Here is a 14,055-nt window from a genome sequence, read left to right as displayed (position 1 = left end):
GGCCCCTATTCCCACAGATTGCAAAGCCAACAGGAAAGTTTTGTAGGTGCTGTCTCAGGCACAGGGGAAGGCAAGGTTTCCCCATAGCAGCCAGGAGGAAGAAATTCCTGCTCCTGGACAGCAAATAGATAGGGTCTGTGTCCAGCTGTTGGAGAAGGCAGCAGAGCACCTCCCATTCCTCTCAGGGTTGTCTTACCTATCATGCCTCCATTGCTGGAAAAGGCTCTGACTGCACCCTCCTCAGATACCAGTGGATCCTCTGTCTCCGGCCCCTTCCACTCTTCCCACTGTGCGGTCAACCCCCACTCAATGAAGACCCAGCTGCAGGAGGTTGTGATATACAAATCTCCTTCTCCATGGCAAGAGCTTACCTCCTCTCCCCTTCCAGCCTCCAGCGTTCCCACAGGCGGTGGTAGACGTGCCGGGCACATGCCTCCATCCTGTCCTTGTCACAGTTCCTGGGTGAACGGCATCGCTGATCCCTCCTGGTCTCATGAAGTGCATCACCTCCCAGATCTCAAGCCTTTGGCCACCACCTGGCTCTGGGTGGAATCATGCAATTCTCCACCCTCAGACTGAGCCTGGGGTTGCAGTCCCATGGTGCTAGCCGTGATTACCTCAGCAGGTATGACTTAGGCTCACACCCTGCGGTTCTGTCCCCTCCTAGAACAATGCCAGTGGTTAATACAGTGACCAGACGGGCCTCCTTAAAGCAAAGTATTTATTTAGAACACAAGCATTTCAGAGAAAATATGCCTTAAAAACAATACAGCAAACTGGACACATTTCCCCTAAGACTTACTGTTCCCTGAAAGGCCCATTTCTTTAGATGCCTCTATCAGCCTGCCTCCCTAGATGGATGCTGACAAATGACCCTCCTCTCCTCCCATTGAGAAGTGCTTTTTAACTCTGCAGTATTCCTATGCTCGCCAAGTCCCCAGCCTGACAAAACAAGCGTGCTTTCTGGGAAACAAGATCCTTGAAGCTGATACCTTCGAGCCCTAGAAGGTCATCCAGGAGTTCCTGGACCAGTGCTCTTTGTGAGCTGCTGAAGACCTCACTCCATTGGCTGGCCTGCTTTCCCGCTGACATTCAGGTAAAGAGAATGGGCCAGATCCACCACTGGTGAAAATCGGTGTCGTTCCATTGACTGTAGGTGCTGGTTGGGATAGCTCAGCTCTTAATCTGATCGACTGGGACGATTGTGTGGAAAATGGCATCTTGCTGTAACTGGTAGTGACTGCTACTTCCTGGGATGGCCACAGACAAATCCCAGTCTGCAGCTTGCAGCTACATTTGTTATACAGTATCCACTGTCCTGCTTTACAAATTAACATGGAAGCACAATTCCAACAACTGCAGACATCAGCTCCCTCGGATACCTGTTTTATACTAGTGCAAGTGCCCTAATTTCACTGGTGTTACCCCGGAGTAAACCCAGGATAAGTGAGTGGAGACTCAGGCCCTACGTGCCTGATTCTCTACTGCCCTGAACCTTGTGTAGCTACTACACCTGTGCAAAGTGGGGGAGGAACAGTACCAAGTCAGAACTCTCTGCTCACGGGTGTGCTAGTGGTGGCATTGTACGTCCACTTCCCACAGGTGTAAATGGCTTCACGAGGTGCAAGGCAGGCCAGAATCAGGCCCAGGGTCTGGTGGTGTCCGTGCTGTGTGAATCTGGCTCAAAAGCCCTTGTGCTGTTGACAGAAGGCTGGGGAGGGAAGGGGGCATTTTTCTCTAGTTTCCCCATAGGAGGGATTTTTAAAACCTATAAATTCACTTTTGACAAATGAACGGCTAAAGCAGATTAACCTTTTTGTTAATCCTCTATAATGGCTTTCGAATCTCCTTAACCAATAAGAAAGCGATAAGAGCCCGTTTCTTTTCTTTTTATCTAGATCTACATTGTTCCCCCTTGTCTATTTTTTTCTTGTTTTATTTTCCTTTTCTTTTCTCCTATGAAATAGCCCTGAGATCTTATCTCTGGAGAGGCTCAGTAAACACAACATCAATAATCCCTTCCTTTTATTCCCTGCCGGTAACAGGGTGCAAAGAAGTGTCTGCCGATTGGGATTTGATTACCAGCCGCTATCGAAAGTCTCTTTGTAAGATCTGCGTGCTAAATCCCATAATTCTTTGATAAAAGAAGTATTACCAGTCCATTTTCTGAAGTGAAAGGTATGGGGGGAATGAAAGAAAGCAATCAGCAGAGATACTAATAGGCTAAATGCGTGTGTCTGTGTGGTGGAAAGGCAGGGATGGCAAGGGGAAGCTGGGGAAAGAAGCCCTTTGTTACAGACGGGAAATAGGAATTAATCCGTTTCAGGGTGCATGATTATTACAGCGAAAACCACACAGGGGAAGATTCTGCTCACACTTACACCAATTTCAGTGCCTTTAGTCTGGATTGACATCCGTGCATCTGAGAGCAGTATCTGGGCGAGATTCTCCTGATGTTTGTTCTATGCTTCAGTGTTTTGTATAAGGGAACTTCTAATAATAAATAAACTCCCGTATAGTGGGCCTGATTCTCCACTGCCTTGCATCCTGTGTAAAGTAGGTAAGAATATAAGAACAGCCATACTGGGTCAGACCAATGGTCCATCTAGCCCAGTATCTTGTCTTTTGACAGTGGCCAGTGCCAGGTGCTTCAGAGGGAATGAACAGAACAGGGCAATTATCAAATGATCCATCCCCTGTCGTTAGGGTGACCAGATGTCCTGATTTTATAGGGACAGTCCTGATTTTTGGGTCTTTTTCTTATATAGGCTCCTCTTACACCCCACCCCCGTCCCGATTTTTCACATTTGCTGTCTGGTCACCCTACCTGTCGTCCAGTGCCAGCATCTAGAAGTCAGAGGCTTAGGGACACCCAGAGCATGGGGTTGCATCCTTGGCCATCTTGGCTAATAGCTATTGATGGACCTGAACTGAACTAATTCTTTTTTGAATCCAGTTATAGTTTTGGCCTTCACAACATCCCCTGGCAATGAGTTCCACAGGTTGACTGTGTGTTGTGTGAAGAAGTACTTCCTTATGTTTATTTTAAACCTGCTGCCTGTTAATTTCATTGGGTGACCCCTGGTTCTTGTGTTATGTGAAGGGGTAAATAACACTGCCCTATTCACTTTCTCCACATCAGTCATGATTTTCTAGAGCTCTATCATATCTGCCCTTTGTCGTCCTTTTTCCAAGCTGGACGGTCCCTGTCTTTTTAATCTCTCCTCAGTGGGAAGCTGTTCCATATCCCTGATCATTTCTGTTGATTACAAACCCGACCAAGTCAGAAGGGAGCAATGAAATTCTCCCCTCACTCCAATCCCAGTATATTTACAGAATTATAGAACAGAGTTCTTATAATACATGATTCCAATACAGAGTAGCAGAGGGAGAAGGATATTAAGAGGTAAAGAAAGGAAAAGGAGCAAAGATACTTATATGCCTGAGACAAAAGATCTGTGTTTTCTAGTGAGATTTGAAAAGAAAGGGAGGCTCAATTGGCAGAAAGATATAGGGAGGCTTCCTCAGATATCAGGAGCGGAAGAGGAGAAGGTTTTCACTCTGTCAGCGATAAGATAGTGAGGAGACTCAGAGAGAAAGTCGGTGCTAGATGAGAGAAAGGAGACAGACAGGTAGTAGAGAGAGTAGAGAGGTATGTGGATGGAGTGGCTCTCAAAGAGGCTCAAACATGGAGAGATTTCCCAGGGTAGTGCTAGTGGGCTTCTCTTTCCTGGAGAACCCTCCATTCAGTACAAACTCACTCTGAGGGTACGTCTACACTGGCAGAGTTACAGTGCTGGCAGTTACAGCGCCGCTCAAAGAGCGCTAAAGGGGAACCGCTATTGTGTGTTCACACTGTTAGCTGCCTGCTCAATTGTGTGTTCACACTTGCAGCACTTGCAACAGTCGTCGGAGCAGTACACTCTGGGCAGCTATCCCACAGAGCATCTCTCCCTCTTCTGCCACTAAGAGTTGTGGGAAGGCGGAGGGGGTCGCGGGGCATCCTGGGTCATGTCCCAATGCCCTGTGATGCATTGCTTCGCATTCCAGCGATCCCTGTGCTTCCGTCTGCATTTGGCGCCACCTTTCAACGGTTTGTGTACTGCGCGCTCTGCTCTGCCTTTTCCGTCTGGAGGAATGGACCCCGCACCAATATGCTGCTTGCTCTCACTAACGCTTTCCTGCACTTCAGGAGACTTCAAAATATTTCAAAATGAAAAGTTGATGCCAGTCATGTAAATGCACTTTAACAAATATGGCTCCAGAAATGTGAATTACTGTTATACAGAATTACCCAGAAATTCAGGTGTTCGTAAGTGAAAATGTATTCACCCCACACAGGAGAAAAAGAGAATCTAAGGAGTGAGGGGAGGATTTCTTCAGCCCTTCACATAAATGTGTCTCAGGACAGCCAGGAGAGAGCATATTAACCACTCTTAATACATCTGAGATGTGGAGTTCTCCTTTACCCAATTTGCTTTGAGTCAGTGAACTGAAATATTGGTACTCAATAGGAAGACATCATATAGCATTGCCTGAAAAAATATAAGGAACTGGCCTTTATACAAGTTTTGTTTTGGTGGATCAAAGTTGTATGTAAAAGGAAATTGATCAAAATGTTAATCAAACCTTGTGCAAGGTGCTATTTTTCCCATGGGGAGTCCTGTTAGGAGAAGAAAGGAGGTTATGCTAATATTTACTTGAAGGAAATAATGAGAGAATGAAGCAGTGAGAATATTTGTGATCAAGTGTACTTTTATTTGTTTTATACGTCAGGTGAAATATACCTGTACTGGAAAAGGCAGTAATAAAGAGACACTGAAACCAAGTAATGAGTTACACAGGAACTTGGTTATAGAGCTAATGATCAGAGAGGCCTGGCTAACTGCTTGATTAGTATAATTACATAGACACAGCTCAACAGTTCATATACGGATCCTACTAGCATCACTGACTCAGAAAACGGAAAGTGGAAGATCTATACAGCTGTTTCATCCTGATGGAGAAAACAATTTCTTAAGTGACTTTATTTTGCTGCATAATGAACAAAAAGAATTTAAAGTGGACTTTTGCAAAGAATTGTTAAGGGGTTTGCATACATGACCTTGTGAACCTTAAAACGGACGTTTGTAAATTGTCCCTTTAAAATGCTGAGAGAAAATGCAACTTGAAAGGCAAAGAGAAATATGCAATGCTGACCAAAGGACAACACCCAGAAGATGACCATGGAAAACATCTTGTGAAGACAGGCTGTTGACCATAACCTGATCTGAGAGGGTTTAAGGTCTGTGGTGTCACTCTTAAAAAATGTCTGCAAACTGCTGTGGCCAAGATGTTTTGCACTTTAGGATTATGGATTTTTCCAGGGATAAACACACTGAGGAATAGTAAGCAACTACCAAAAATAAATAAATACATAAAATTAGAAGTAAAATAATTACAATAAAATAAAAAATCTGAAGAGGTTCCCTGTTTTCTCGTTGGATGGTGAGAAGATGACTTATGGATCGTGACTTATGTTCTGTTGGCAGGGCCGGCTCCAGGGTTTTTGCCGCCCCAAGCGGCGCAAAAAAAAAAAAAAAAAAAAAAAAAAAAAGCTGCGATCGCGATCTGCGGCGACAATTCGGCGGGAGGTCCTTCACTCCGAGCGGGAGTGAGGGACCGTCCGCTGAATTGCCGCCGAATAGTTGGACCTGCCGCCCCTCTCCGGAGTGGCCACCCCAAGCACCTGCTTGGCAAGTTGGTACCTGGAGCCGGCCTTGTCTGTTGGGCCATTTCAGATTTTTGTAAGAAGAATGAATTGCGTCCTGATTGGTCCACATCAGCTTTTTGAAAGTGACCAGCCCAATGGACAACTTCCTAATTGGATAAAAGAGACTGATTTTGTTAACCACTTCACTTCCTGAAAGCCAAAAAAATCTGTATGAGAGAAGACAGATTTCAGACTGGCCACCTGAGGTGTCCTCCTGATGACATCAAGTACCTATACTGGATAAGCACCTTTAACTTTCTCTCTCTCTTTTTCTCTCTCTCTCTCTCTCTCTTCCAGCTTATTCATGTTTTCTATTAGCAAAACCAGAATAAAACCATTCTATCTGTCATCTGCTTCATCTGCTGTGCAGCAACAGTTCCAGCACTGTCCTGTAACTAAATTGACCTCTGGGTTGACCTAATCTGGTACCACGATTCCAGCACCATTGACATGACACTGAGGTTCCCCAGTCCCTTTGGCTCATCCTAGTTTGGTGATGAGGCCCCATGCTAACCACACACCACAGAGGGGCCTTAACCCCTCTGGGTCGACCTAATCTGACACCATTGACACAGTACTAAGTCTCCGGATCCCCTCCCCAATGCTGATGTGACAGAATGGAGCAGCAAATCGAATTCCAGATGTGTGAAGAGAGTGACACCATCCATGACCAATTGCAACAGACTCCAGGATGTGAAAAGGCCAAATGAAGGCAGGATCCCATCCCTGGTCTCGTGTGTCAAGCTGTAGGGCCAGAAGCATCTGAAAAGAGAACACTTGACGTGTAACAGGTGATACTGATAAAAGTAGCGAGACTTTGGGAAAGAACTACGAGTGGCTCATTGTCTGTGGCCATATCTTATGCCTTGATCCCATTAGTTTTGATGAGCTAAATGGGGCAAGCTGCAATGGTACCTAGATGGGAGACCTTCAAGAAACAATTAATTAAGTAGCACTCTTCTCTCTTAGCTATTATTCACCCAATGCCTTGGCATGGTCTGGGAGGCACAGTGCTACAGACAGTGTTATTTTTAGATGAGACACTGTTGCCGATTCTTATGATTGTATTGCAAGTCTTGTGATAGTTGACATTTTTCTTAAAGCGTCAGTTCCTGGAGCCAAGTTATCATGTAAGAATCCCAGCTTTCATTTAATAAAGCAAAATTTCTAGCCCTCAAGGCTGCAGAGAAAAGCTTAAAAATGTGACACCGTCCCCCCAACGGCTCAAAAACAAGAAGGCAAATAAAAAAAGAACCCAAAACATAATACTTGTAAAATCTCATGATTTTGGGGACTGTGACATGATTTTTGAATGCTCATGGTTGACAATACTGGACATAAGGCTCTGACGACATCCTGGTCATTAAAGATTCCATGGCAGATTTTGTAAGAATGGAATGTTAACTCTGGTGTCATGACCCAACTTGAGTGACTGGAGTGTCTAGCTCCCTAAATTCTCCCTGCAGTTCAGTATTCATCTTCACTTCTTCTCAACTCGAATGTGGTGTGGCTATGCCCTGGGATAAAGCAGACATGTTCCACCTCATATGTGGCTGCACCTCAATGGTGGGTGATTGAGCCCTTTACATACCACTTGCCTACCTCACAGGAGTGTTGTGAGCCTAATTAATTTTTATAAAGCGCTTAGAGATCCTCCTATGAAGCATATGAGACACATACAAAGTATCTGTAGTATTGTTATTACTTGGACAGTGGGGAAAAATACAATTTCCCTGTGGTCTGAGCAGAAAATAAATCAGCAGTCACGGAGAGTCCTCACCTAGCAAAGGGCTGCACTGCTGCTAAAAATGATTCCCCCCCCAGCTCAGCTCCCCTCCCTCGCTCATATTGTATGATATGACAGTTCCCTTTTGATGGGCAAGCTTTCATTTGGCCAGAGAAAGGGATAATTTGCTTCTTTTAAGGAGTTAATCCTCTGGTCCATTTCTGGGCTGGAGAACAGCTATTCTCCCCCTGCCTTGGACCGGAGGCTCCAACACAATGGAGATCATACCCACCTTCAAATCTACACTCGAGATGGAGAAATCAGATTTCCTTCCGGAGTCATTTCTGTAGGATTAGCTAAATCTTAGATCCACACTAACCCCTCACAAAGCTGCCAAGATTAGTTAGAATTTATTTTATTCGCAGGGGGGTTTACGGTTTTCTTTCCAAAGGGATTATATATATATATTTACTTAGGGTGGCCTCAGTTGTAAAGCAGCTAGCTTAGAAGGGGGGAAAAAGGCATGTATGTGTATATATATCAAATAAAAATCCCAGGAGAAGACAAAACAATAATTCTGTCTGGCATCACTGGTCTGGTTTAAAAAGCATCCAAGTGTCAGCCGTCTTTTCACTGGGGAGCCACAGTTTGGTCTCTCCCAGAGAGCCAGCCCCACTGTTTTCAGCTGCTGAATGTGAGCTGCCAAGTGCCACAAATACAGTTCCGGGAACAGGATGTCTTCAGAAGCCCCATTGGACACAGAACTCAGCAGAAGAAGCCTCAAGAAGCAATGCTCGTTCACCATCGAGAACATTCTCTCCAGCCCAACAGAGAGAAGTCCCCAAGTTCTGGTGCCCTTCTGTCTCCAGGGGATCTTGGACTGTGAGCCCAAGGGGCTGTGTGGGCTGGAGGCCATCGCTGCTGGCTCTCTGCAGGAGGAGGAGGAGGAAGAAGAAGAACTGGAAGCTGCTGGGTGCAGCTGCTGTTGCTGTTCTCATGCAAGCACCCGTTCCCTGCAGGATTCTTCAAATTGGCTAGGTAAGTATTCTCCTGTTTTATGAGTCATTGTGTGGATCCCATAGGTGGCGGGGCGGGGGGCATTGCAGCTGGCATTGACGAGAGCACCAACACTGTAAAGTAGCAAAACCTGGGACTATAGTGACATTGCTGCATTGTGGCCTGTAGCCCTGTCATCATGCACAGGGATTTTGTTAGCCCTCAACCTCAGCAAAGTTGGGAAGGGTCAGTTCTCAGATGCAGGGCTCCAAGGAACAGCGCGGGTGTTGCAACATATAAGGTAGGTGATTCAGTAGCTGGCACACTTCTTTCCGAGGCAGTATTATATCAACGTCCCAACACTGTTTAAACGTGGCACCGGGCTGCTGCTCACTAAGATAAAGAAGGAAGGCCCTGAATTCTGATAGTCATCAATGAACCTATGGCATTTGTTGCAACCGTAGAGATGTTCTAATTCAGGTAACTGTATTCTGCCAAACTACATTGCTGCTATAGCTGGATATTGCTCCTTGAGCCTGTGGTTTGTACAGGACTGATGTGCGTTTAAGCATGTGTTTAAAGTTAAGTACGCTTAAGTGCTTAGACGAATCAGGACCTATTTGCTGTCGTTCACTCCAAGAATGGCTGCATTTCAGGGCGGATGAAGTGGTTCATGTATGGAATTTGTATCTCAGTTTAAGTGTGTCAAATGCTTTGGGACAAAAGGTGCTATATACATTTAAGACATTAGATTATTAGCAATAATTTATTGTTTATATTTTTACAGAGTAACCATTGTTTTAAAATGACTAGTTATAATTTGTAAAGCACTTTGAAGATGAAGAGCATGGTATAAGAACTCAACACTTTACTGGGCTAAAAGCAAGGGCCAGTGAGTAAATCTTCAGTAAAGTATGCAGGATTTGGTTCATTATTATGGGAGTGACTTAAGTGATAACATTTTCGTTTCATTATATGTAAAAAAAAGTTATATTTCTATATCAGTTAGTTCTGGAACAGCTGTTGTATAATTCCTGGCACAGTAAAGAAAAAAGAACATGCAGAGATTTCTTAGTTACAAGTAGTTATGATGAAGTCTCCCACATTTGGGTTTAAACTGGTTTTTACTGGTAAGCATCTTCCAAAATGGGACTTGCAGACCTGATGGCAAATACAAGCTCAGACCAAAGGAAAAGGCATTTTTTCCTCATTACTCTCCATGACTGTCAGTTTCGTGCCATTACTTTGAATGTGAGCATGGGAGAACTTACCCTGAATTTCACATAACATTCTGAGTTTGGTTTGTGCTACGGAGAAGTCTCCATGGACCATTGCATGGAGACTACCAAAGCCGTTTCACTTGAGACCACAACATGAGTGTCCTGATGTGAAAAGCTAGTGTAATCTGCATTACTTGGCACAGTCTTTTCCTACCAGGGACCGCAAAGCCACCTGTGGATTCTTGCTGTAACCTAGCCAGTCCCACAATCCATCATGACCACAAAGGCAAACAGTGGCTGTCCAGTCTGATGTCTCTTTCCTTTACCCTTCTGTGACCATGGACCCAATCCTGTGACATCTCAACTGCTGGCTGAAGGGCTCTGAGCACCCTCATCTCCCTGTGACCTCAGTGAAAGCTGAGAGTGCTCAGTACCTCGCAGTAGGGGGCCCTTAGCCTTTACAAACTCCAATGAGGCTCTCTGGGGGTAAAGACCCGAAACCCCTGGCAATGAAGGCACTGCCCTGCATCAGCCATAGAAGCTGATGCAGGGCATCATTTCACAGAAACATTTCACAGTGGGGAAGCAAAGCTGACAGTGTCACTGTTTTCTGTGGGCTAGCTCCCTTTTCTCCTGTTGCTTTCCTTTTCATCTGCCTCACAGGGAAGTTTCTGCAGACCTCTGAAAAACAGGTCAGGAACTGCCTCCGCTGCCTGCTTTCGACCAGCAGCGCTCAGACACTGGTGTATGCGCTGAGATTGCTGTCCGAGTCCTAATGGGAACCCATAGTGGCAGTGTTAAACCCAGCTCAGGTTGGAAGGTGTTCTTTCCTGACCCTTCCTGGAATTCCCCCTTCCCCTTTGATACCACTCGAGTTCTGCAGAGTTAATCGATGCAGATATCTGCTGCTTCCGAGCACTCTACAATCCTCCTGAATTCTGTGGGAAAGAGAAAGACTTCCCGTTAAATCTTGTAAGATTTTTGGATATTCCCTTGAGTTGTGTGATGGCGAGGGTAGGGGTGGATCTGCTATAATGGAGCTTGGGACCCTACTGGAGAGCTGCTGACTCTCATGACTTCGGGTGTTTTTCTTAAAGCCCCAGCTCCTGAAATTAGGAGGTTCAGTGAAAATCTCCCCTTTCATTTGAAAAAGAAAAGTTTGTTTCTAGCCCCCCTGATTGCAGAGAAAAGCTTGAAAATGTGGTCCCAGTGCATCCTGAAGGCTAACAAACCACAAAACAAACAAAAAGAATCCCAGATTTATTGTATTAAACCATCTTGTAGCTTTTAATCCAATCTCATGGTTTTGAGGAGCCTGACTCGTGCCATTTTAATGCTTGTGGTGGCAATACTGCAGCTGGGCAGTAAACCAGGAGAACATAGCCAGAATTCCTTCACCCTTCCCGAGTGGAACCCTCGTTTCCTTTTTGTCTTTTTCCTCTTTCTTCTTTTTGTCTCCTTCCTCTGAAGCATCTGGGACAGTCCCAGAGCTGGAGAGGAGACACTGGAAGGGGCTGGCCAGGGCTCTGAGGTGGCCCCAAGCATTCTGTCTCTCAGGTGCTCGGCTGGCTGGTTCTTGCTCACATGCTCAGGGTCTAATTGATTGTCACATGTGGGCTCGGGAAGGAATTTTCTCCCAGTTCAGATTGGCGAGGGCATTGGGAGTTTTTCACTTTCCTCTGCAGCTTGTGGGTGCAGGTTGCTTGCTAGGACATCTGGGAGCATCTCATTTCCTTGCCATTGCAGAGGCCTCAGGCACTGGTGCACCTCAGTCCCTCCTGTTCTCTGCCTGTGGCACACAGTCGTCGAGTATCCTGAGGGCTGGAATACCTTCCTCCAAGTGGTTGGGTTTAGTGTGCAGGTGCTGGGAGGTGTTGGTGGCCTGTGAAATACAGGAGGTCAGACTAAATGATCTGGTGGTCCCTTCTGCTCTTCAACTCTATGCCTCTCCTGGAACCTAGAGAATTCCAGTCAATCGCTGTCTCCTACCCCAGGCCTCACATCATGGCAGCCATGCTTTCATTTCATTCAAGGGGGCTGAACGTGGCTCTGTCCAAAGCCAGTCAATGCTGATTCATCATGAATCACCCAGAGGAGCTCAAGCAGAGTCTGAGTATAGCAGTATAGTCCATAGCAGCCCCAACTTCTGCCTACGTGGAATTGAAGGGGGACAGGCCTTTCTTAGTTTGTTTTGGTTCTGTAATCAAACTGGTAAATTCTAACTCTCCTTTTATTAGACACCAGGTTCCCCTGGCCCATGAGGCTAATTCATCCCACTGCCAGGGCATGTAAGAATCTTCGTGGGAGCCAGAATGAGCTGCAGACCTTCCATCAGATCCAAAGGCGGACCCGCCGGCACCGGACCATCTTCACTGAAGATCAGCTACAGGCCCTGGAGGCCCTTTTCAACCAGAACCAGTACCCAGATGTCATCACCAGAGAGCATCTGGCCAACCGCATCCACTTGAAGGAGGAGAGAGTAGAGGTGAGATTCTTCCACACTACAGAGATCAAAACAATTTTTGCCCCTGTTCACTAAAAAAAATAAAGAGGAATCTGGTTCAGGAGCCGTTTTTATGCCCCCTCAGGGGGCTGCAGATGTAGCCCCTCAAAGTGCAATTGAAAAAACACATTGTAAATTCCGTAAGCCATAGGATAAGGCCAGTACACAATGGATGTGTGCAGAACACTCACACATTGTTTTTATGGCCTGACACACTCACAGGCACTCTTGCGCACGCTCTCACACGCGCACACCGCTTAACTCTGCAGTCACTGCCCTGCTTTCAAACATTTTCATGTTCTGCAGAACACTTTTGTTTACCATTGGGATTCCTGTCTCACCTGCCCACCTTGAAAGTAACTGAACATGAACTCCAGGGCAGGAGTCCTCAGGTGGCTCTTGTCCTGAGTTACCTGTGCGGGAGCAGCCTTCATAACCAGAGTAGAACGTACTGCCAAATCCTAGCACTTCCCGTCTTGCTGTAAAATCCAAAGTTGTAAATGCCAATTGCTTTCAGGGCTGGGCCGTTTCATGGAGTCTAGAGATAAATGTTGCATTTTTTTTATTAAATGTCTAGGTTTGGTTTAAAAATCGACGGGCCAAGTGGAGGCATCAGAAAAGAGCTTCTGCTTCGGCTCTGCTCCTTCAAGGCACCAAAAAACCCTCGGAGGAGAACTGCTAAGGGACTGACACTAAGTCTCACAGGGCTATTGTGAGAAGCACCAGTTGCCCTGATCCACTGGTTTTGCAGCAAGGTGGGACAGATGGAAGAGGAGTGGGGCTGGAGAGGGAAAGCAGTGAGGGAATCTTCTGATTCGATGAGGTAAAGGGCAGGTAAAGGTAGGTGCTGTATTTTCAAGTCCTTACCTTTTTCATCCAAAAAAAGTTCATCTCATGACAAATAAAACAAACGAGTCATAGGGCATGTTCCTCAAAAGCTTAAGCTGAAAAGTTGCCAAATGCCAAAGGTGGGGATAGAGCTTGTTCAATGTTAGTATTGTAGATGCATGTATGGATGATGGAGAAAGATTTCTCTCAACTTGTCTTTGTTCCTGTACAGATAGCGCTGTGCCTGTTTTGTTGTTATAAAGTAGATTCGGAGACTATTCTGGATAATGGCCTGGGGTTTACATTGTTTTTACAGTGTCATGATGGTGTCTACAGTTGCATTTTGGGGTCAAGGTGGATACTGATTAATTACACAACTCATTCCTTAAACAAACTAACAAAGGCTCTATTTGCATTCTTCAAAATAAATTCATTCATGTACAGAGTAGGGGGCATCAAAGTACTATTAGTACTTTCAAACTAACATCTTCCACTAACCTGTGCTAACGCATGGCTGTAGTACAGTTGGTTGTTAGTACAGACAAGGCCATTTGTATACTGAGCAATCTTCTCTTTCCATGACGGACCACTCTGCAGCTGCTCTGCCTGCAGTGTGGGTTGGGTTGCCCAGAATGGGGCAACAGCAGTTGCCAACCCCAAACAAAATGGCAAAAGAGAAATGAAAACTAAACTGTAGCACTGCAGAGGAAAAGCAGCACCTGCTGCTATGGGTATCTACTAGAGTTTCTACTGCTAGAAGGGTGTATTTCACCAGAGAAGCTGGTTGTTTCCTTTTTTTGTTTTGTTTCACTCAGCTTGGATAATTAAACTAGATCCGTCAGTTTCACTTTCTGGTTCTCACGCCCTAAGACCTTGCTTTGGGGTCTGGAGTGGTGCATTGGGCTTCACAACAACACAGAGGAAAGTTTCAGCCCTAGAACTGTCTATGTGGTGCCCCACCTGCTGTGTAAGTGCTAAGGATGATAACTGTTTGCAGTGTTGTAGTCATGGCAGTCCTAGGATATTAAAG

At 45.6% G+C, this 14,055-nt stretch overlaps 1 protein-coding gene across 1 annotated transcript; it reads left to right on the top strand.

Annotated features, from left to right (window-relative positions):
* The first annotated feature begins 8,212 nt into the window (after positions 1-8,212).
* GSC2 (goosecoid homeobox 2) lies at positions 8,213-12,962 on the top strand. Its single transcript, XM_054006184.1, has 3 exons — positions 8,213-8,516; positions 11,932-12,179; positions 12,775-12,962. The coding sequence occupies exons 1-3, from the start codon at positions 8,213-8,215 to the stop codon at positions 12,877-12,879; spliced, it is 657 nt and encodes a 218-aa protein (XP_053862159.1). The 3' UTR covers positions 12,880-12,962.
* Positions 12,963-14,055: the final 1,093 nt, after the last annotated feature.

Source organism: Malaclemys terrapin, chromosome 16, assembly GCF_027887155.1.
Source record: "Malaclemys terrapin pileata isolate rMalTer1 chromosome 16, rMalTer1.hap1, whole genome shotgun sequence".
Lineage (NCBI taxonomy): Eukaryota > Metazoa > Chordata > Testudines > Emydidae > Malaclemys > Malaclemys terrapin.
Note: the sequence above shows the minus strand (reverse complement) of the source record. Positions and strands in the feature narration are given on the sequence as shown.

What these genes read in the sequence shown, in the direction of transcription:
- GSC2 (XM_054006184.1), top strand. Translation starts at nt 8,213, where the DNA reads ATGTCTTCAGAAGCCCCATTGGACACAGAACTCAGCAGAAGAAGCCTC. An exon ending in GGATTCTTCAAATTGGCTAG is followed by an intron (nt 8,517 to 11,931) that starts GTAAGTATTCTC and finishes TCCTTTTATTAG; the next exon opens with ACACCAGGTTCCCCTGGCCC. An exon ending in TGAAGGAGGAGAGAGTAGAG is followed by an intron (nt 12,180 to 12,774) that starts GTGAGATTCTTC and finishes TTAAATGTCTAG; the next exon opens with GTTTGGTTTAAAAATCGACG.